Source organism: Aedes albopictus, unplaced genomic scaffold, assembly GCF_035046485.1.
Source record: "Aedes albopictus strain Foshan unplaced genomic scaffold, AalbF5 HiC_scaffold_51, whole genome shotgun sequence".
NCBI classification, from domain to species: Eukaryota; Metazoa; Arthropoda; class Insecta; order Diptera; family Culicidae; genus Aedes; species Aedes albopictus.
This window is the reverse complement of record NW_026917321.1, coordinates 19,118-41,611: the sequence shown is the minus strand read 5'-3', so window position 1 is coordinate 41,611 and position 22,494 is coordinate 19,118. Positions and strand designations below refer to the sequence as shown.

General features: G+C 39.3%; 1 protein-coding gene and 1 long non-coding RNA gene across 2 annotated transcripts in view; both read right to left on the bottom strand.

Annotated features, from left to right (window-relative positions):
* Positions 1-21,758, bottom strand: part of LOC134284679 (uncharacterized) — a 56,395-nt gene extending 34,637 nt beyond the window's left edge. The window contains exon 1 of the long non-coding RNA XR_009995878.1: positions 19,248-21,758. This is a non-coding gene — a long non-coding RNA (uncharacterized LOC134284679). The remainder of the gene's footprint in view (positions 1-19,247) is intronic.
* LOC134284680 (uncharacterized) lies at positions 372-4,498 on the bottom strand. Its single transcript, XM_062843761.1, has one exon. The coding sequence runs from the start codon at positions 1,815-1,817 to the stop codon at positions 924-926; it is 894 nt and encodes a 297-aa protein (XP_062699745.1). The 5' UTR covers positions 1,818-4,498; the 3' UTR covers positions 372-923.
* Positions 21,759-22,494: the final 736 nt, after the last annotated feature.

Genomic DNA, 22,494 nt, shown 5'->3' with positions numbered 1-22,494 from the left:
AGTGCCTCTGAGAAAACCATCTGCTTCGTTTATACACAGTAAATACGAGGCATTCTCGTGCAGGATACTGTATAGCGGCGCCTTGTCTATTTCTATTCATGTTGTCGCAAAAGTGAGCCAAGCATCACCACTACTGTGTCTCATCGGAATGGACGAGAGCCTCTTAGGTTCAATTAAACGTGAACTAAATCGTACTTTGCTGAGGCAGTGCGCACCCAGACAACCAGTCATCGGATAAGATGTTGCAAAAGATGATAAAGTGGAGGCCTTATGTGTGCATGCCTCCATTTAGGCGCATGTAAAAGGTACGCATATCGCCTTCACTTTATCATCTTATGCAACATCTTATACGATGACTGGTTGACTGGGCAGTGCCATATATCAGAGCGTTTGGCTCGCGGTGCACTTATTGAAGATTGTTTCGAGGTGCACCTCTTCAATACCCCTTCAATATATTAAGTATTGTCGTTAAAACATTTTTTCCACACTTATGTATATGATTAGCGTTTGTTAGCATGTTTTTTTCGTTACGTGGGGAGCTCTTTCGGACGAGATCCTACGGAATGTTGAGGAAGATGTTGAGCAAATTCATAGTGAAATATTACGCATTTCCCACCCCACTGGACCTCTTTTGCAGTTAATATAAGTGCGGAATCGTAGATAAAACTGCGATTTCGCATTCAATCGTGTCGGTGTCTTCAGCAACTTAAAATAAGTCTTCATGGTGCACCAAGTGCACTGCTATACACGATATGAAAACCCCTGAACATCCAAATGAATTCGAAACGTTTAACTTAATCTCGTTTCAGAATTTAACTCAAACGAGAAATCTGTGCTGTTGTTGTTGTTGTTTTATTTATTTACGACACTTTACACCGTTATGGTGCATTCGTGTCGATAAAATGCATCAAAACAATACAATATTATTCAATTTGCATAACTTGTTTCTTCTTCGATCTAGTTTGATAAACCGTCCATCCTAATTCAGCTTTCTGTGCTTCCTCGTTGCATGATCGTTTTGCTACGCTCTCTTCTCTTCTTCCATTTTCCGTTTCAGTTGACAACCGTCTCTTCGCAGTCTCCGGCTCCCCCTCAGCTTCAACGGTTTCAGTTTCGTGCTCATCGGTATCGTTGATTCTATTATCATCACCTTCACCGCCGCCGTCGTCGTCGTCGTCGTCGTTGTCATCGTCACTTGTGTCGGCGCGAGTCGCAATCGATGGGTGATCAACAATTTTGCATTGTTTGTCACCAATGCGGTTTTGCTCTTCAGCAGAGCTTGATAGTAGTGTTGGCTTGCTTGATGATTGTGCGTTTATTTTTGGGTACGTTACGTACGTGCTTTCTCCGTTAACCACAATGCGAGACGGCAGCGTCTTCTCCAGTCTCATTCGAACAATTCTGACGCCGTTTAGAATCCCAGGGAAGAAATTTTTCCATACATCGTTTTCAATGGATATAACTTTACCGTACTGCTGCATGTGGCGCACGATGATGTCATTCGACATTTGCGGTGAAATGTCGTGGATCTTTACGGTGGTCGTGGGGCCATCTACGTAGACTGGGATGTAGTACTTTTTTCCTTCGTGGATGTAGTAATGTTTGAGATGATGTTGCTTTTGTAGTCGTGGTGCAAGGCCAGCGTCAGTCATCTCAATATACACACAGTTTTTGATATTGTGTATTTGGATGTTCTTGACGTCGGCCAGGTCGATTTTTACGTCGTCCTTGAGGAATTCCTCGATCTGGTCTAGTTTGGGTCGTCGTGGCAGGACACTAAAGTCAACGACGAGTGTGTTTTTCCTGTGCGTAGACATCCTGCAATGGCTGCAAATTCCAACACAACAGGAACAACGGACTTATTGAAAGACGTAAAGCTGTATGAAAAACACTTGTGTCGCGCACGAAGAACGTTTGTCAACTGAGAAATCTGTGCTGATATACGCCAATGAAACCTGGTATGTAGCTGTGGTGAACACTCAACGGCTGCATGTCATTAGAGATGGTTTCCGCTTTGCAGTTTTATTTCAGTAGAACAAACTATTTAATTTTGTTCCACTTAAATTAGACTGCAGAGCCAAAACTATCTCTAAGCTCCAATCACAATCGAACTAGTAGAACATCTAATTTGCTAATACATGTTAAATAAATGCTTATTTTTATCATTCTCCTTCTCGTTTAGCCTTATCATTTTCAAATTAAATAGAACAGTTAAGTGAAACTCAAACTGATTTTTAACACCCACATTTTCTAACAATATCTCGTGTTCCAATCAAAATCTACTTTGAAAAATTTAGCTTAAATCATAACCCTTATCTTTTGTTCGTCGAACAAGCGAAATGCCAGCCACTCAAGCTGCCGTTTCATTGGTCGATACTTCGAACGTATCAGTCAGTACACGAGCCAAGAAAGAACGCACATGCCAAGCAATGCTCAAGAAATCGATTGAAGCCATGTTCAAAATAAACAACATACGATCCAACCCAAGATGCACTGTATACCTACCACTTAAGTAGCAGCGTGGTCATTTGTTTGAAAATTTCACTCGATTCCCCATACCATTTAGAGTTGATTCGCCTTAGCCAATCAACAGAGCTCCAATGCTCGGTTTTGTATTTATATTTAATGTTGTTCCACTAATAATAACTTATTCGGTCGATCGATTGGTCTCCATCCGCGCTGCTTTTGTGTAGCTTGACCATTCGATTATAGGAAGCTACTGTCACACAGTATTCAGCTGTCCACTGGTGGGTTGGTTGGCGACGGTTCTGTTGCGAAGCCCGCTGCCCTCAGCAGCTAGTGTATGCTGACGTTGGCATGTGGATATGTAGTCGAAACAAGCAGACAGTTGGTCTGCCAAAAAACGTCGAAGAATGAGCGATAAATTCTCAGCGCCGGCCCGCCCGGTCGCCATCCCGCCCCATTCAAGCGCACACAAGCTGCACAAAACAATGATGGATTGAAGGGAAACAAACGATTCTCGCTCGGTGGTGCGGTGCGGTGCGGCCGCCGGACCGAGAGCTGATGGTTAACGGCCAAGTTTTATTGAGTGAGAAGGAATTGCTGCACGAGGATTGGGTGGAGAGAGCGTGCTGAGACAGGCAACTGGTGGGTGGTCGGATGGGTGGAGGATGATGGATGAGCGGCAAGGCCGAGCGGGTGGTAAGCTTTCGTTTCCACTCGCGTGGCGTATAGTGGGTTTCCGGATAGTGCATTTTCTTATAAATGAACAAACACATCTAGGAATTCCTGAAGTTCTTCCGGAGATTTCTTCTGGAATATTGTGGGATTTCTCCCGCAGCTTGTTGTGTGCGAAACTTGTTTTTAATCATACAGTACTGTTTCGCCAATAATGCTTATTACTTTTCTATTTTATGTGTTACAACTACACTGCCCACCTCAATCGTGATGGAGACGCATGGTGTCTTACATTGTCCCGCATCTCATAATTCGAGGGAATGCTCTGCTCCGCTGTTAGACGCACGTGTAGCGTAGAGGTACACCGCAACACGCTCACATGCAAAATAAGGAGCGGTGGTGTAACGAACAATGAAGAGAATTGGGTTGACTCCCGCCCCTGCCCAAGGGAACGAATACAAACATCGTTGATCGATGTTGATAAAGTGATAACTTCGATGCTCCCATGGGTGAATCAATCCCATTCTCATGTAAATGCGAACAGACGAAGACAAGAATTGAGGCAGAATTTCACGAGTTTCTCGATGAAGGGTTCACGAGGGGGATGAAACATTTATGATGGGTTTTTATTGATGATGACAAAATTACCACACGCAAACTCACACAGAAATAAACGGATTCGTGCGAATAAAAAGGAACACACAGTGAGAGAGGAGAACTTGAGACTAGAGAGAGCAGCAGAGGACGGAGAAACAGAGAAAAAAGACAAATTTGCATCCTTGAATGAGGGACCAACTTGATTCCGGCGATAAGAATGATAAATCGGAACATGGTGTTATGATTTAGTAGCCGACTGAGAATGAGTGCAGGACATATGCTTATGATGAATGGGTAATCATTACGAAAAATGAGTTTTGTTAGCTTCTCTTGAACACGTTCTAGAAAAGAACGGTCAATTTGGCCGAAGATATCAAAAATAAGCCTTTCCTTCATTGCGTTGCGAACAAAAATCAAACTTCAAGACCAAACATACAAATGGTCAAAATAATTTTTTGTAGATAAACAGCCGTTGCAGTCTTTACAAAATGTTATGAAGAATGAGGGAAAATTGCAATGAAAACTTTCTACATGATTTTTTTTTACTATTTTTACGTACTGGAAAATTTGGGAAGAATAATCTTATGGTGAATATTATTTTTCTATTCCAAGTCCACCCGTTTACGCAAAAAAAAATGCTCCTTTGAGTATTAAAAGTCGCCTATGATATTTTTTCGAATGTTATAAACATAAAAAGTACCTCTGCCATTCAAGGATTTTTTTAAATATCGTTTAAATTGGTACGAAGGTTCTCAGAATTTAATTTTTCACATACACTATTTAGAGATATTGAGGTGAGTCAGGGTGATGCAATATTGTTGCAATACTTTTTGTGAATCCGTACTTATGACGGGTAGTGTATATATGAATAAAAACTTAATTGAAAATTATCAGGGTTGCCTGATTTTCCGGAAAACTCCAATGGAAAACAATTATTTTCCACAGACACCACCTACTTTAAAAAATCATAACTCAAGAAGGAAGCATCGTACAGTGTATCAAACAATTGTCCGTACAGTAATTTTTTGGTCAAAATAATTTTTCATTGAAATGTTCATAATTTTTTTCTACGTCAATCAAAAACGCTGAAATTTTGACCAATTATAACCCATATATTAAAGCTCCATTGGTAAAATTTTGAGCGAGTTCGACTAAGTTTTTTGAAAGTTATAGAACTTTTAGGAAAATTTAAAAGATTTTTGAACACATTTTTAAAACATTATATCTCAATATGTACTCAATGATTTTTTTCAATATTTTTTGTGTTTCATCTTATACCTAAGACTTTCATATGCAGCTTCGTTTGAGGTTTTATATTCACTACAAAAAATATGAAAAATCTGTATATGTTCAGAGTGTCATTTGGAAATTTATCATATTTTGATCAATAAAAGTGTCAAGTGTTTTCAACTTTTTTAAACTCTCTTAATGTAATATTTTTATACAGGACCTACTAAACTACATATGAAGAGTAGGTCCTATGGATTTTTCGTTCAGTTAATGCACTTTTATTGGTGGAAAACGTTTGGCAGATTATATGTGCAAAATATTGCAAATTTTTAAACATCGTCAACTACATAAGCACATTTTTCATATTTTTTGTAGTGCATACAAATCCTCAAACATAGCTGCATATGAAAACCTTAGGTATAAGATGTAACACAAAAAAATATTGAATAAAGTTCATCGAGTACATATTGAGATATTATGTTTTAAAACTGTGTTCTAAAATCTTATAAGTTTTTCTAAAAGTTCTATAACTTTCATAAAACTTATTCGATCTCGCTCAAAATTTTACCAATGGAGCTTTAATATATGATTCTTGATTGGTAAAAATTTCAGCGTTTTTGATTGACGCATAAAAAAGTTATAAGCGTTTGAATGAAAAATTATTTTGCCAAAAAATTTGCTGTGCGGACAATTGTTTGATACACTGTAGGGGTATTAGGGGCATAATGGACACCCTAAGCGAATGAGTATGTTAGGCCTGTATAACAGACAAAAACTTAACATATTATCAGCTGGCTTACAACTTTAACTTGTTTCCTACGTATTTCAATCATTTACAGCTGGGAAAATGTCATTATTGAGAAGAAATAATGAATTGAAAACCGTGTGTTTTTTGGGGCTGGCAGCAAAGGTACGGGGCGAAATGGACACCCATCGGGGCATAATGGACACCCCTGCATATTTTATGCTGTATCTTTGAGAATATCGACCAGTTAAGTAATTTGCCAACGGAGATCAATACCACAGATATAATACTCCATCTTAGACGAGTTTACATAACTTCAAAGTTAATTAAATAAATTTTAGGCTAAAATAATCGGATTGATTTTTTTCAAACTCTCTAAAACGCCTAACAGTATGTAACGCGCGTACATCCATTCATAATTGCCAGTATTCATTTCGCCCCGAATAGACTACAACATTGAAATTGCTATTTTCAGTGTGTTCTGATCAAAAATATAATATTTCATCCATTGCTAAATCTACGTATACATGTAGATAAGTTAACAATTCACTTGTTTGTATGGTGGACACACTCAATCTCTCGTGATACCTTATTTGCTGCTGCTTCGAGATTATAAGAAATCCACCATATGAAAAACATACTTCAGTTTCAATGATATTTTGGTTATTTTAAAGGAATTTAAATGGTACTTTTGAAAAATAGAACAATGGCATGTTCCTTTACACTTATGCATTGAAAGTTTTACATAAAAGTCAACGGTTTCGGCAAAAACAGGGGTGTCCATTTCGCCCCGGGTGTCCATTATGCCCCTAATCCCCCTAGATACATTTTTTTTTGTGAAACCATAAGAAATAAAAAAAAAAGAATAAAAATGGTTTTTCACAAAGTTTTTCACACTTATGGAAATTTGTTTGAAAAAGTCGGAATAGGGTTTCGAACTACTTCGGCACCCGCGTCAATTCCCGGCACCTCACAGCAAAACAAATCAAAATATCACTTGCCGCATATTTTCCAAACACCCTTCCGTAGGTAATCGTCTCCCGCAACCTTTTCGCAACGGAATCCACAGTCAATGAGCTACACTTTCACTCTGAAGCCGCACAAGTGCTCAAAACAAATATTACTCGCAGACGGATGCACTTCGGCAGCACAAAGATGGGTGCCCAAGTGATTTTCCATTTGATTTTGCTGGAAGTTCGGCACTGATGCCGAGAATTGGTGCTGGACTAGGTGCAGTAAACTCGTTCAAAATCAACTTTCCGGCAGAAAATCTTCACAACAATCACTGTTAACAACAAGTTCAATCAATAAGGTATCTGATTCAGACGGAAGAAGTGGTTGAAAACAGTCGTTTCGTTGTGAATTTAGGTTCTAAATAATTTTGCTTACATGTTGTGCCGGGAATAGGGCAAAAAACCCTAACTATTTAGGAAGTCCGGAATAACTCTCAAAAAAAAAATGAAAGGAAACAACATGGAGCTATATTCTAAGAAACTTTCAAGATGTGCTATATGAGCCGTTTTTTTTAATCATAACTTAAGAATGAAGCATCGAAGGCACATTTTTTTTTGTGAAATCGTAATCAAATTTCCTAAGAAATTAAAAAAAAATACAAAATGAAAATTATATTCCACAAAATTATCCACTGTTGAGAAGAATCGGTTGGAAAAGTCGGAAAACTTTTTTCGAAGCCAGGTAAAATTCCCAAAAAATATATATTTTTGAAAGGAAATTTTATAAGCTGTATTCTGGGAAATTTTCATGACGTTTTTTTTTCGTTTCTGAGTTATGATCATTTTTGTGCAAATTTATAATCAAGACAGTCAAAAATCAACCAACACAATTTCCACAAAATTGGTCATTACTCAGGAACAAAAAAAAACACATCTTTAAAATTTCACAGAATGTAATTCCCTTCCAAAAATATGTTTTGAGAATTTTTCCGGACATCCTAAATAGTTCTTCCGACTTTTTCAATCAATTTTCCTCAACAGTGGGAAATTTTGTGGAAAACAATATTCCTTTTTTTTGGATTTCTGAGAAAGTTTGCTAATGATTTTACAAAAAAATAATTTTTATGTCTACGATGCTTCGTTCTTAAGTTATGATTTTTTATATAGCACCTCTGGACAATTTCCACAAAATTGGTCATAACTCAGGAACGGAGAAAAACCACTTCTTGAAAATTTCACAGAATATAGCCTATTTAGTTCCCTTCCTAAAACATTTTTTGGAGAATTTTTCCGAATTTTCATTTTATATATATTTTTTCAATAGCCGAGAAAGTTTGCTTATAATTTCACAAAAAAATAAGTCAATGGCACTTTGTTCTTGAGTTATGATTTTTCAAAGTAGGTGGTTTGTGGAAAATGATTGATTTCCACAGAAGTTTTCCGAAAAATTTGGGGACCCTGATTTTTTTTTTCAATTCAGTTTCTGTTCATATATATTAGAGTGGGTCAATGTTACATGGAGAAACTTTAAATTTGATCGTATCAACCCGGAACAAAGCTTTTTCTATCTATATTAGCGTCCAAAACAACTGTGCAAAATTTGGGAGCGATTGGTTGCGTCCCCGTATTCCGCATTGCGATTGGAATTTGTATGGAATTTACAATGGAAAAACGTACTTTTTTGCATTTTACTCATAAGTTGAATTCTTTTGTCTAATACCATGTAACTTAGAACGTTAAATTATAGCCTAGGGTATGCCAAAACACTTTGCCGAAGACCGCAAAGTGATCCGACGCTTGAGAAAAAAGTTATTCGCTTGATAACTTAGGCCAAAAATTGAGATTTTATTATTGATGTTATTCCTTTACATGTTGAATGTTAAGCACCATCGGGCAATCTGTACGTTTTAACTTTTTTCACAAGTGTCGGATCACTTTGTGGTCTTCGGCAAAGTTTTTCGGCATATCCTAGGCTATACTTCAACGTCATTAGTTAGATTGTTTGAGACAAAAAATTTCAATTTTTGAGAAAAATGCAGAAAAGCACGTTTTCCCATACTAAATTCCATACAAATTTCAACCGCAATGCGGAATACGGAGACGCAACCAATCGCTCCCAAATTTTGCACAGTTGTTTTGGACGCTAAAAGGAATCGAAAAATCTTTGTTCCGAAAAATCGCCTTTGTTGACCCAGTCTAATGAACACCCTAATGAACAAGAAGTAATCTATTTTCAGCTTAGTTGTTCAGCAAGCTAAGAGTAATTTGGCAGGATAGTAGACGGTCGGGTACGGTGGTACAAGAGGCAATACTTTAACAGCGTCTTTGGCCACCTGCAGATAAATTTTGTCGCCTTACAACATTGCTTCTTTTGCTCCGTTTTTTCTTCCGGGAATGTCTCCGGGAATATCTACAGGAACTCTTCGGGGAATTTTTCCAGGATTTTTTCCGGGAATTCCACCGGGAATTTATCCAAGCAAATCCGCTGGGAATTCCTCAAGAACTTTCTCCAGGAATTTCTTCAGGAAATCTTCCGGGAATTCATCTTGGACATCCTCCAGAAGTTCCTCCGAGAAATCCTCTAGGAAATCCTCCAGGAATTGTTTTGGGAATTTCTTCTGGGAATCTTCCAGAAAATTCTCCAGGAATTATCCTACGGATTCCTCCGGAAATTTCGCCAGGATTTCATCTAGGACTCCCATCAGGAACTCCTCCAGGAATTCCTTCGGCAATTTGTGCAGGAATTCTTTTGGGAATTTTTCCAAGAGTTCCTCCGGACTTTTTTTTCCTAGATATTCTCTGGGAATTTCACCAAGAATTTCCCCAGGAATTTGTCCATGAGTGCCTCCAGGAATTCCTCCATGAACTCTGCCGGGAATTTTTTCAGGAATATATCCGGGATTTTTTTAAGGAAAACTATCGTTTTTTTTTCAAGAAAATACTCTGGGAATTCAGGAAGTCTTCCGTGATTTTTTTCTTACATAACCTTCGAGAATTTCTCCCAGAATTCCTTTATGGCTTTTCTTAAGAATACCTCCGAGGATTTATCCTGTAATTTCTCCATGAAGCCCTCCAGGAATTGTTTTGGAAATTTCTTCTAGAAATCTTCCAGAAGATCCTCCAGGAATGCTCTTTTTGAATCGGAAATTTTTAAAGGAAATCTTCGGGATTTTCTCAAGAATTCAACCAGGAATTCCTCAGAAAATTTCTCTAGGAATTCCTCCGGTAATTTATCCAGCAATTCCTCTGGAATGTTCTGCAGGGAATTCTCCTTCCTGGGGGATTCCCCGAAGGGAATTCCTGGAAGAATCTCTGGAGGAATCCCCTTAGGGAATTCCTGAGGGAATCATCGGGAGAATTCCTGGAAATACTCCCGGAAAAAGTCCTGCAGAAATTACTGAAGGAATCAGCGGATGAATTGCTGATGGGAGAAATTCCTGGAGGGAATCCTTAAGAAATTCCTAGTGGAATTCCAGGAAAAAAAGTGGAAGGATTTCCTGAAGAAATTCCTAGTGGAATTTCTGGAGAAATTCCAGGGAGAATTTCCAGAGACATTCCCGGAGGAGTTCCCGGAGAAATTCCTGGCGGCATTCCTGGAGAAAGCAAAAATAAGGAATTCCTAGAGAAATTACCAGAGGAATTCCTGGAGAATTTCCCAGAGCAATTCTCAGAGGGTTTTCTGAAAAAATAAAGTAACGAAAGACTTCCTGAAGCAAGACTTCCTGGAGAAATTCCCAGTGGAAGTCTTTTTTTGAGAGAAAAAAAAAAGGGAGTTTTGCTGAAGAAATTCCCGGAGAAATTTCTGGGGGAACTCCCGGAGGAATTCCTGGAAGAATTTCTGGAGGATTTCCCGGAGACATTTCCGGAGATATTCCTGGAGGAACTCCTAGAAAAATTCTCGGAGAAATCCAGCCTGGAGAAATTCTTGAAAGAATTCCTGAGAAAAATCCCGGAGCAATTCATGGAGTATTTCCCGGAGGAACTCATGGAGGTATTCCTAAGAAAATTCTCTGAGGAAATCCGGAGGAATTTCTGGAGAAAATGCCAGAATAATTTCTGAGGAAATTACCGAAGGAATTCCACAGGAGTCCTAGAGGAAATCCTGGAAAAAATCCGGAAGAATTCCCGGAGACATTTCCAGTGGAATTCTTGGAGAAATTCCAGGAGAAATTCCTGAAAAAATCACGAATAAAAGACTCAACTATCAGACAGTTTCTAGCTTGCTGAAGAACTTTGTTGAAGAGGGCATCATTCTATCTTATCAGGATTCTGAGATATAGAAGTTTGAAGTTTTTGGACCCTGGCACCACCTAGCGGGCGACTCTCGAACCAAAAACGCCATTGCCAGATAATTCTTCAGATAATGGATGTCAAAGCATTTTCAACAGTGTAATTTCCCACATGGCTTGGTCAGCCAAAGCAAAATCAAGAAATTGACATTTGTAAGGTGCTACGGTCACCCTTACCGTATTCGGTCGGCCGAGGACCGACCCGTCGAGAATCCGACTGCACACTAATTGCCATACCAATAAGTGATTGGAAGGCAGTGCCCGAAGCTCTCGACAATTAAAAATAACTTCCTCTCCCGCTTTGACATACATGTGCACAACAGACAATGTGTTAGATGTTCATCTAATCCCATCCGAAGGGGGTTTGGATTGTGAAAAGAAGATAACCATGTGCGATTGTGGAATCGAGTTCAGTTCTAGGCCTGCTGGCGACGGAGATAGTCGAGTGACTCCGTAGCTTGAAGGAATAGAAGCGCCCGTCTAGCGAATTGGGAGTCGTGAGTTCGAGTCTCACCGGAGTACGTGGATTTCTTTTCATAATTTCAAATCTCAATTTGTTCATCGAGCACATGTTCTGTTGTGCACATGGATGTCAAAGCATTTTCAACAGTGTAATTTCCCACATGGCTTGGTCAGCCAAAGCAAAATCAAGAAATTGACATTTGTAAGGTGCTACGGTCACCCTTACCGTATTCGGTCGGCCGAGGACCGACCCGTCGAGAATCCGACTGCACACTAATTGCCATACCAATAAGTGATTGGAAGGCAGTGCCCGAAGCTCTCGACAATTAAAAATAACTTCCTCTCCCGCTTTGACATACATGTGCACAACAGACAATGTGTTAGATGTTCATCTAATCCCATCCGAAGGGGGTTTGGATTGTGAAAAGAAGATAACCATGTGCGATTGTGGAATCGAATTCAGTTCTAGGCCTGCTGGCGACGGAGATAGTCGAGTGACTCCGTAGCTTGAAGGAATAGAAGCGCCCGTCTAGCGAATTGGGAGTCGTGAGTTCGAGTCTCACCGGAGTACGTGGATTTCTTTTCATAATTTCAAATCTCAATTTGTTCATCGAGCACATGTTCTGTTGTGCACATGGATGTCAAAGCATTTTCAACAGTGTAATTTCCCACATGGCTTGGTCAGCCAAAGCAAAATCAAGAAATTGACATTTGTAAGGTGCTACGGTCACCCTTACCGTATTCGGTCGGCCGAGGACCGACCCGTCGAGAATCCGACTGCACACTAATTGCCATACCAATAAGTGATTGGAAGGCAGTGCCCGAAGCTCTCGACAATTAAAAATAACTTCCTCTCCCGCTTTGACATACATGTGCACAACAGACAATGTGTTAGATGTTCATCTAATCCCATCCGAAGGGGGTTTGGATTGTGAAAAGAAGATAACCATGTGCGATTGTGGAATCGAGTTCAGTTCTAGGCCTGCTGGCGACGGAGATAGTCGAGTGACTCCGTAGCTTGAAGGAATAGAAGCGCCCGTCTAGCGAATTGGGAGTCGTGAGTTCGAGTCTCACCGGAGTACGTGGATTTCTTTTCATAATTTCAAATCTCAATTTGTTCATCGAGCACATGTTCTGTTGTGCACATGGATGTCAAAGCATTTTCAACAGTGTAATTTCCCACATGGCTTGGTCAGCCAAAGCAAAATCAAGAAATTGACATTTGTAAGGTGCTACGGTCACCCTTACCGTATTCGGTCGGCCGAGGACCGACCCGTCGAGAATCCGACTGCACACTAATTGCCATACCAATAAGTGATTGGAAGGCAGTGCCCGAAGCTCTCGACAATTAAAAATAACTTCCTCTCCCGCTTTGACATACATGTGCACAACAGACAATGTGTTAGATGTTCATCTAATCCCATCCGAAGGGGGTTTGGATTGTGAAAAGAAGATAACCATGTGCGATTGTGGAATCGAGTTCAGTTCTAGGCCTGCTGGCGACGGAGATAGTCGAGTGACTCCGTAGCTTGAAGGAATAGAAGCGCCCGTCTAGCGAATTGGGAGTCGTGAGTTCGAGTCTCACCGGAGTACGTGGATTTCTTTTCATAATTTCAAATCTCAATTTGTTCATCGAGCACATGTTCTGTTGTGCACATGGATGTCAAAGCATTTTCAACAGTGTAATTTCCCACATGGCTTGGTCAGCCAAAGCAAAATCAAGAAATTGACATTTGTAAGGTGCTACGGTCACCCTTACCGTATTCGGTCGGCCGAGGACCGACCCGTCGAGAATCCGACTGCACACTAATTGCCATACCAATAAGTGATTGGAAGGCAGTGCCCGAAGCTCTCGACAATTAAAAATAACTTCCTCTCCCGCTTTGACATACATGTGCACAACAGACAATGTGTTAGATGTTCATCTAATCCCATCCGAAGGGGGTTTGGATTGTGAAAAGAAGATAACCATGTGCGATTGTGGAATCGAGTTCAGTTCTAGGCCTGCTGGCGACGGAGATAGTCGAGTGACTCCGTAGCTTGAAGGAATAGAAGCGCCCGTCTAGCGAATTGGGAGTCGTGAGTTCGAGTCTCACCGGAGTACGTGGATTTCTTTTCATAATTTCAAATCTCAATTTGTTCATCGAGCACATGTTCTGTTGTGCACATGGATGTCAAAGCATTTTCAACAGTGTAATTTCCCACATGGCTTGGTCAGCCAAAGCAAAATCAAGAAATTGACATTAGATAATTCTTAGCCTGCTGGACAACTTTGCTGAAAACGGCATGCTTGTACCTCATTAGGGTATCGAGATATCGATTGAGCCCCAAATAAATGAACTAGATAAAAAAGGGTATCGAGATAAACGTGTTTGAAATTTTCAGACACAATGTGCCACCTAGCGGATAAATCCCATACCAAAGACTTTACTATCAGATAGTTCTGAGCTTGCTGAAGAATTTTGCCGAAGACAGCATCATTCTATTTTGTCAGGTTGCTGAGTTATGAGGGTTTGAACATTTTTGACACAGGCGCCGCCTAGCAGCCGAACCGCGAACCAAAGTCACCAGTTAGTTCTTAACCTGGTGAACAAATTCACCGAAGACACTATATTTCTACCTCATCGGGATCTTGAGATATACGTTGCGCAAAGTATGTGGCCAATTTTGGTACCCCAAGACAATCCGGAATAACTCCGAACCATGTGGACCAGGTACGCATGTCCCCGGCATCATAAACTAGAAGAGTTTTTCGGGAAATTGTGAAACTTTCATCAAAATCCATCGAAAAACTGAAAAAAAATATGAGCATTTTTGTGCTTTTCCGAAGATGGAAAATACGTTGGCTGGATGAAGGTTAACAAGTTTTCAGCACTTTTCAGGCATACAGGGGATAGACAAAATGATCGGGACAGGCAAAATTTTCACTTTTCAAAAAAAGTACAACTAGCTATAACTTTTCGAAAAGTGCATCAAATATTCTGAAATTTTTACTGTAAATTCATCAACTAGTTGTGTATCAGTGGTCCAAATTTAGAAAAGTTAGGGCCATTCTTCACGAAGTTATAAAGATTCTTGAAAAAGGTAAAATTATCCGAGAGCCAACTTTGAGCTGTTATATCTCTGGATTCAATGAACCGAATGCAATGAAACTTTGACCATTTAGGACTTATATAATGAGCTATGAAAAACCAAATGTCTTGATAAATGCTCTTGATGAAAAATTCTAAAATTTTGGTTACGATGGGCGATGGGCGGTCAGAGATGGCCAAAAATAAGTCTACGTAGTTTATGAGCAACGCCAGATTAACTTTAATGCGGTAAAATCTACGCACAAAGGTAAGTGATAAATGTATGTAGGTAGCCACCATCCTAGCTTGAGTCTTGCTCTGCATGCAGTTCCACTTAACAGTAAAGATCAATTTCATTACCACCCTGACTTCAACATACCACTGTATGAAGGGCCAAAAGGGGGTGTGGCGGACCCGTAAGTAGAGTCACTTGCGCGAAATCCGCGGGTTTATAAGAATCTCCTTCCAACAGTATGATCCAACAGGGTGAATAATGATATTTACATTACTTGTCAAGCTTTCTACGGGATGGTTTGTCACAAGAAGGGCGCGTCAAATCCATTGCAACTGTTGGGATAGAAGAACCCATCTACAAGGATGTTATAGTTACTTCTCACCACACTCCGGCTGGCAATCCACTCCGTCGTACAGTTTCAACTTCAATGATGCCCTGATGCACCCTCCCTACCCCATAATATTATAGTTATATGGTTATATAATGATTTAAATATAATATTGATAGGAAATTTATAATGAAATACATATAATCTTGAAATATGGTATAATTAATAAATATAATAATGAAATGTAATGTAGCAAAATGAAATAAAATATCAGTTGTGGATGAAGTAAATAAATATTTTAGGTGACAAGGCATTTACGTTAGATGGTAGGGTACAATAATATTATAGTAACAAAATGTGAATCACTGTATGAAGAGCCAAAAGGGGGTGTGGCGACCCGTAAGTAGAGGCATTTACGCGAAATCCGCGGGTTTATAAGAATCTCCTTCCAACAGTATGATCCAATAATAGTTTCACCTCACTTGTCAAGCTTTCTGCGGCATGGTTTGTCACAAGAAGGGCGCGTCAAATCACCACACGCCGGTTGGCAATCACTCCGTCGTACAGTTACAATTTTAATGATGCCCAGATGCACCCTCCCATCCTCATATAGTTTGATATATAGTTCATTGTATAATCTATTATGATGAAATATATTACTGACATATACTGCCCATAACTGCATATTTGTAACATTTGCATATTTTGCTGGTATTGAGTTAATATCGGGGATCATCATCAAATCACAAGTGCTTTCGACCACCTGAATAAACAATTTAAGTTTGTTCTAGGATTTATGAAAAAAATACCAAGTCATTTTGTCTCATTGAGCAATGTGACCGCATAAAAGACACGGACACGTTCAATGCTTCCAGTGAGTTTTTCGCTCTTTGAAGGAAGCACGACACTAGACAACGGACTAGCATGCAACGCCCAGTGGCACAGCCGAAAACTTTTCCTGACAGCTGCGGCGGGAATCGAACCCGCGCTCCTCAGCACGATGCGACTAATAGCTTGGTGACCCTAGCCGCACGACCACGGAGCCGCACTAGGTCACACTAGGAAAATAGATTGGCTTTAAAGCGTGACATCAATCATACTGAGGTTCGATTCATTTTTTGACAATTCCCCCAGCATACAGGAACTGCTGTATAAGATTTGATTGCTATACGACTGATGACAAATTTATGAGAAATTTTTAAATTTTCGATTCATTCCTGTACTATTCAATGTTGCAACTTTGGGTTCCATTTTCTCCAATGCCTACTTTTATCGAATGTTACTGTTATGCGGTTATGGGCAGTATAGTATATTCAATATATTCGAATGGCGACACAAAGTGTAAAGAAATTTAATGCAGCGAACTGAAACAAGATATCAATTTGTAGATAATTTGAAAAAGTATTATTCGCTGACGAGCCCACTCATTACCTAGATTGTAAGGTAGAGAATTATTAGGATTATAGAATGAAAACGCGACAGCTGTTATATAATCAATAATGGAAATTAATGTAGTGGAATATAGTAAATGGCATTAAAAGGTGATAAATTATGCTAAATTATAATGAAATTAGCCTTCAGACTATCGCTGAACGGGTATGGCCGGCCCGTAAGTAAAGGTGCCCGTAAATAAACCTTCGGAATGAAATTTATCTTCTTCCATATGTAAGATCCAACAGGGCGAATAGTAAAATCTGCAGCACTCGTTGAGATTTCTACGGAATGATTTGTAATCGAGAGTTGAAGAATCTATCTGCAAGGATGTAATAGTGTCTTCCCTTCTTACCCTGGTGGGCAATCCATTTCATTGTCCGGATGTATGTCCAATAATGTCCTGATGCATACTACCTACAGCATATAGTTATGGGGTTTACATTATAATATAATATGATGATATATAATTTGGTATATTCAATAAACTCTGGTATATTTAAATAATTATAGAAAATCAATAATTAATGAAATATGGAATGTAAAATAATAAATAATTAAATATACTGTAGCAAAATGAAATAGGTATACTTTTTTAAATGACAATTTTGTTTTGTCAAATCATTGCCATCAATTTGTACGTTCAATTAATATATGAATAGGGAAATAGTAACACGTCTTAAAATAATGAATTTCAATGTTAATATATATCATATACAAACACGAGCAAAAAGAAAATAAAAAATACCTGAATAAAAAGAATAATTAAATTTATGTACTAAATTCTGCTTTCTACAAGAAGGGCACGTAATTCCATTGTAACTGTAGGGATAGAATACTCCATCTACAAAGATGTTAGTCGTATCTAAAGTAAATATCATGAACAAGGGACATAGAATAAAGAACGGTACTCATACCCTATATGTATAATAAAATTATATATAATAAATTAAATAGTACTAATGAAAAATACCAGACAACAAATATGCCTGTATCTTTTTTTTTGTTATGATAGGATAGCTGTAGTGTCGTTAGATTCACTCATCAATAACAAAATAATTTAAATTCAAAGCAATGTACGAGTCCATGCTTGTTCGTCCTGAGAGAGTTGTTTCATCTATATCTAAACAAAAACACTTCTACTGTAATTTTAAAATTTTGTAACGATATTTGGGCTCGTGTAGCCGTTGCGGTAAGCTCATCGGTATGCATTGATGAGCATGCTACAGCTACAAGGCTGTATGAATATTACGTCAAGAAGAACGAGAAAGATGTTTTGGACGGAATAAGCTGAAGCATTAAAATGAATTAAAATAAAAAAAATTTCTATAATTAAACCACAGACAAACAGACATACTACTTAGAAGAAAATTGCTTCAAAAACATCGTTTGGCATGTAACAATTTTGCAGGTGACGGCTCCCCCGTACCGTCATCCATTCATAAAACATGAATGAGAGTTCATGATTGAGTCATTTTATGTAAACATTGATCGGCGTCGCGATCATTTCTCAGACAAATTGAGGCACAGCAGCGCCACCATGACAGATGCGAGCACAGTCCGAACCACACTTTATTTTCAAAATGACCGTTAAATCGTGCGATGATTGTGATTTGAGTAGTATGTCTGTTTGTCTGTGATTAAACTACGGTAGGTTGAGATGCATTAGATTGACTTAGATGAATTGCCAGCTTATTGCTGAAAAATATTTCTTTAATGCAATTTTTAATATGAAGATTATGTAACTCAGATGTTGTGCAAGCAAAGTGGCGGCCATGCTGTAACATGAAGAATGCTGCTACAATTGCTCTATTACAAAAAAAAAAAACAAAAATTATATATTACAGCAATAATCATATAAGTACTGGATTCCTGCTTTCATGATGCAGCTGAAAATTAAGATCGTTTATGTTTAAATGATACGATATAAGTATTTGGTTATTTCTATTACAATAAAAACAATCAGAACAACCTCACCCAAATTTGTTTTCCGCTGGAACGTTCATCCAAATATCCGCTTTGAATCTGTCACCGCCACATATCAGGAACCAATCTACTCTAATTTCAATCGCAAAGGTAAGTGATAAATCCGGATAAAATTCGAGGATAATGTTTGTCGAAGCTTAAAAAATTGGAAGGTTGTACTTGATTCGAAAATCATACAAATACATTTTTCAAATATTTTGTAGTGTCGGCAACAAAATGGCAGATTTTTCGAACGGTTTTTAACCGAAAAAAGCTGATTTGTATCTGTTGTTACACCGATATGAAACTAAAAACTATAATTCAAAATTGAACAATCTGAAATGTAACATTAATAAAGTTTAATTAGCTTTGAATTTCGAACATATTTTTTCGCCTTCGAATTGTTTTCGCAATGTATTCCAATGTAGACCCAGACCCGCAAAACTCAAATAATGATAAACCATAAATATTTACATTCTTGCTGCACTCATCTCTAAATGCAAATGATTTGTCTCTGGTCCGGCGTTCAAGGATGATGCAAAAGAAAGAACCAAAAAATTATAATACTACTTGAGGGAAGACACAAACTACAAGAAGAAGGGAATTTCCATGTCTCACATTTATCAAGTTCATTAGTCCACCTAAACAACCACTATTGTGAGGCACAGAAATTCAATCGATCTTTCCAGGAAAACTCATTCCACCTGGGATGGTTAGTTTGAAACGGAAAACGTTCGTGATTAGGAAAATCCAACCGAAAAATGTGTATTTCAATTGGGTGTTAAGACTCTGTGGGAAATTACCAAAGTAATTATCATAAATTCCTTCAGCACTACTACACTATTGCTGGTGGGTTTTCTGCTGCGCTGGTTGACTTTCTTCCTGCGATGGTGGCAGCACTTTGGATTCTCATTCGTACAAAGACGACGAAAACACGCACGGAACTTTTTTTTCCTTGGGAGTGGATGCGAAAGGTTGTTTTTCACTTTTCGTGCCTGAAACACTTACACGCTGATCGGGTACACTATGGGGGGTTGAACACTTTATGATTTTCTTTTTCGTATTCAATATTTGATGCTTGAGATTTTCACTTTGCTGCCGTCGTCGTGGGTTGGTTGTCTTTCCTATGTTTGACACTTTATTTTTTATGGGTGAGCTGCACTGAATCAATTAATCTTTACTGCTTCTTTTTCTCATACAAGAACACCGTAAAATACATGGATATATGTGTATAGTTGATATCACTATCGGGCATATGGAGAATCACTTTTATAGTACTTACTACATTATGGGTTACTCTCTTCTTAAAGAATTCTCTCTTCTGCAATTATGACAGGGTATTTTCTTCGTTAAGATTACTTCATTTTGAGCTGGAGGAAAGCCAGATGCATTTAAATCTACCACCTAGAAAGAAACACCAGTTGTCACCTGCTGGATTGCGGCAACTGTTCTGTTTTTCGTCGTTTCGCCTTTGCGCCAGACGGCAATTAATTAGGCGCACTGTTGTTGCGACACTCACACTCGGCGGCCCGGCACGGCTCCGCAGAAGAAACACACTTCACTTGGATGTGGATGGGGCTGATCGTAAAATTTGCCTGCCATTAACTTCGTACACAGAAACACACACTCGCGGAATCCCCTGGCCTCTTCAAGGCGCTCTTGACAGCGGTCCAGAATTCATCAAAACGATATCTTCTTCATTCTCTTCTCTACACCTTTCACACCGAGCCAGGGGGTAGGATGCTGACCACGAGGGAATCTGGCAATCCACGGAGCGCTGAAAATTCCTCCCACAGAAGAGGCGCCCTGAATTTACGTACTACCACACCGAGTTTGCTTTCATCTCCTCTTCAGATGTGAGATATTTTTGAACATATTGTGACGGCTGGATGAAAATTTCCCTTCTGCTGCTGTCCGATTGGCAACGAGATCTCATGCAGCACAGTAACTCTTCGATTGGCCAGACGCTTTGGAGAATCTTTCGATACAAATTCGTCAGTCACTCGAAATTGCACCAATTTTTACTTACTCCGTCGGGAGATTAACAATACTGGGATACGAACGTTTTCACGAAAAAGATGAGGAACATCAACACGCACACCGAATTTGGTTGGATTGGCTATGGGGTACGGCAGTAACGATAACACTCATTTGCTGTACATTTTTTACACTGTTTATGATTTCACATTTCCCAGCTCTATACAAGAGAGGTGCAGATAATTAATTATACTATATCTTGAGTATCATTCGCCTCATCTGGCCGTACGTAGGAGGAGTCCGACACAAATTCACCGAAAGCTAAAAACAGACTGAACGTTCGTTCCCAGAGAAGTCGAATGCCTAGCCCAACTTCTCGGAGTTTTTCAAATTTTTCCTGGCGCCTTCTTCCCCACACGCTTTTCTAACGATGAGAAAATTTTCTCACGAGAGGGAAACCTCCTATGTGCTTTCTCACGTGTCCACTCAATGTGATTGTTTGTGCGTGCGGCTCTCTCACAATGCTCTACTCTCTTCCTTTCACGTACCACTACATCCAGCGACCCATTCAGAAACATTAACTTCAAAATATTTGCCGCTGAACCCTAGCCCCCAATTTGCCAGAAGCTGAAATGTCACATTTCCAACACTTGGCAGAATTTCCTGGCAAAACAATCACTTCCGTTCAAAATTTCACTAACGGCGCACTAATCGAGTCCTAATCTACGGTTTGCGACACTTTTTAACTACATCGGATACCCCCTGTTGGCAGGATTTTCACTATGACCATTCGAAAACAAACGCACCCACCGCACCAGAGAGTATCGCAATTTCGGAATGAAGCCTTTTTGAACGTCAGTTATGATGGTGTTTGTGTTTGTCGGTTGTTGGTTGTCAGTCAGTCAGTAGGTCGAATTTACTGTAGGGCAACCATGGATGAATCCTTGGGCGAAATGCAATTCGTTCTGAAATTCTAACATCCTACTGTGGAACAGTAGGGAATTAGTGGAGTTTGAGCCTCAGTCTAAGCTGTGACACTGCTCGTGAAGCTATCGGCTTAGAATAGCACTACGGGTCACCTGTTTCGGTGATGAAAGGTCGCCAAACAGGTAACTCCAATTCAAGGCTTTTATTTTGTGTCTGCATTAACGAGATTTTTAGTTCATCTTGCGACCCACGCTTTGCATCCCTTTAGAAGGAAGAACTCACATTTTTGTGAGTTTGTCGGGAGTGGGATTCGATTCCAGGTTTTCGGCGTGAAAGGCATGAGATTTAACCATCTCACCAAGTCCATTCCCACCACAATCCAAGGTGTCAGACGACCCGTGCTGCCGGATGAATGGTTGACGTTTAACGTCTTGCTTAATATTTGATGTTTAACGAAACGATACTTGTAACCATTACGTGTTGCGTTACGGCCAAAGATTTACCAAACCGAGCCCTAGTTCTGACTGCTTCCAACTAGTGGAACGGCATAATTTTATAATCAAAGGAAAATACGTTGCTCATTGTTACATTTCCCACCTTTCAAAGTTATAGGTTTCCGTTTTGGTGTGGCAGAGATGGATCTTGGAACAAGAAATAAAGGATTAGCATTCCTAATCTTTTGTTCAGTGTTCACTGGTTTAAGGCAGTATTATTTCGTGACTTTTTTGTTGAGGGATCCGATTTTAGCAGAAAAGGAGCATGTTAATAGCGGAAACTATGATTCAACACCCTTTCTTGCAATTAAGTTGAAAATGTTTAATAGTCATTCCTGTAATAGTCTGTTTTAAATAGTGATAAAGTAATATCGACATACAATTCACAAAAAATATATTGTTTGGTTTTGATCACCGTTTGTTCAAGAACACAGGTTCCACGATCATCGCCAACACGAACTGAGTACGGAACCAATACGTATTTTGCTGCCCTAGGAGAATGATACCAGCTAGGCCCAGCTGATAAATTTAGTGAAAACCCAAGAACTGCGGCCACCATACCGAGATCATTTCCTTTAAAGCGTTCAACAGAACTTGGACGCCTTTAATTCGCAAGTCGGAGTTCTTCAGAGAGGAAACTGGCGTCCCACAA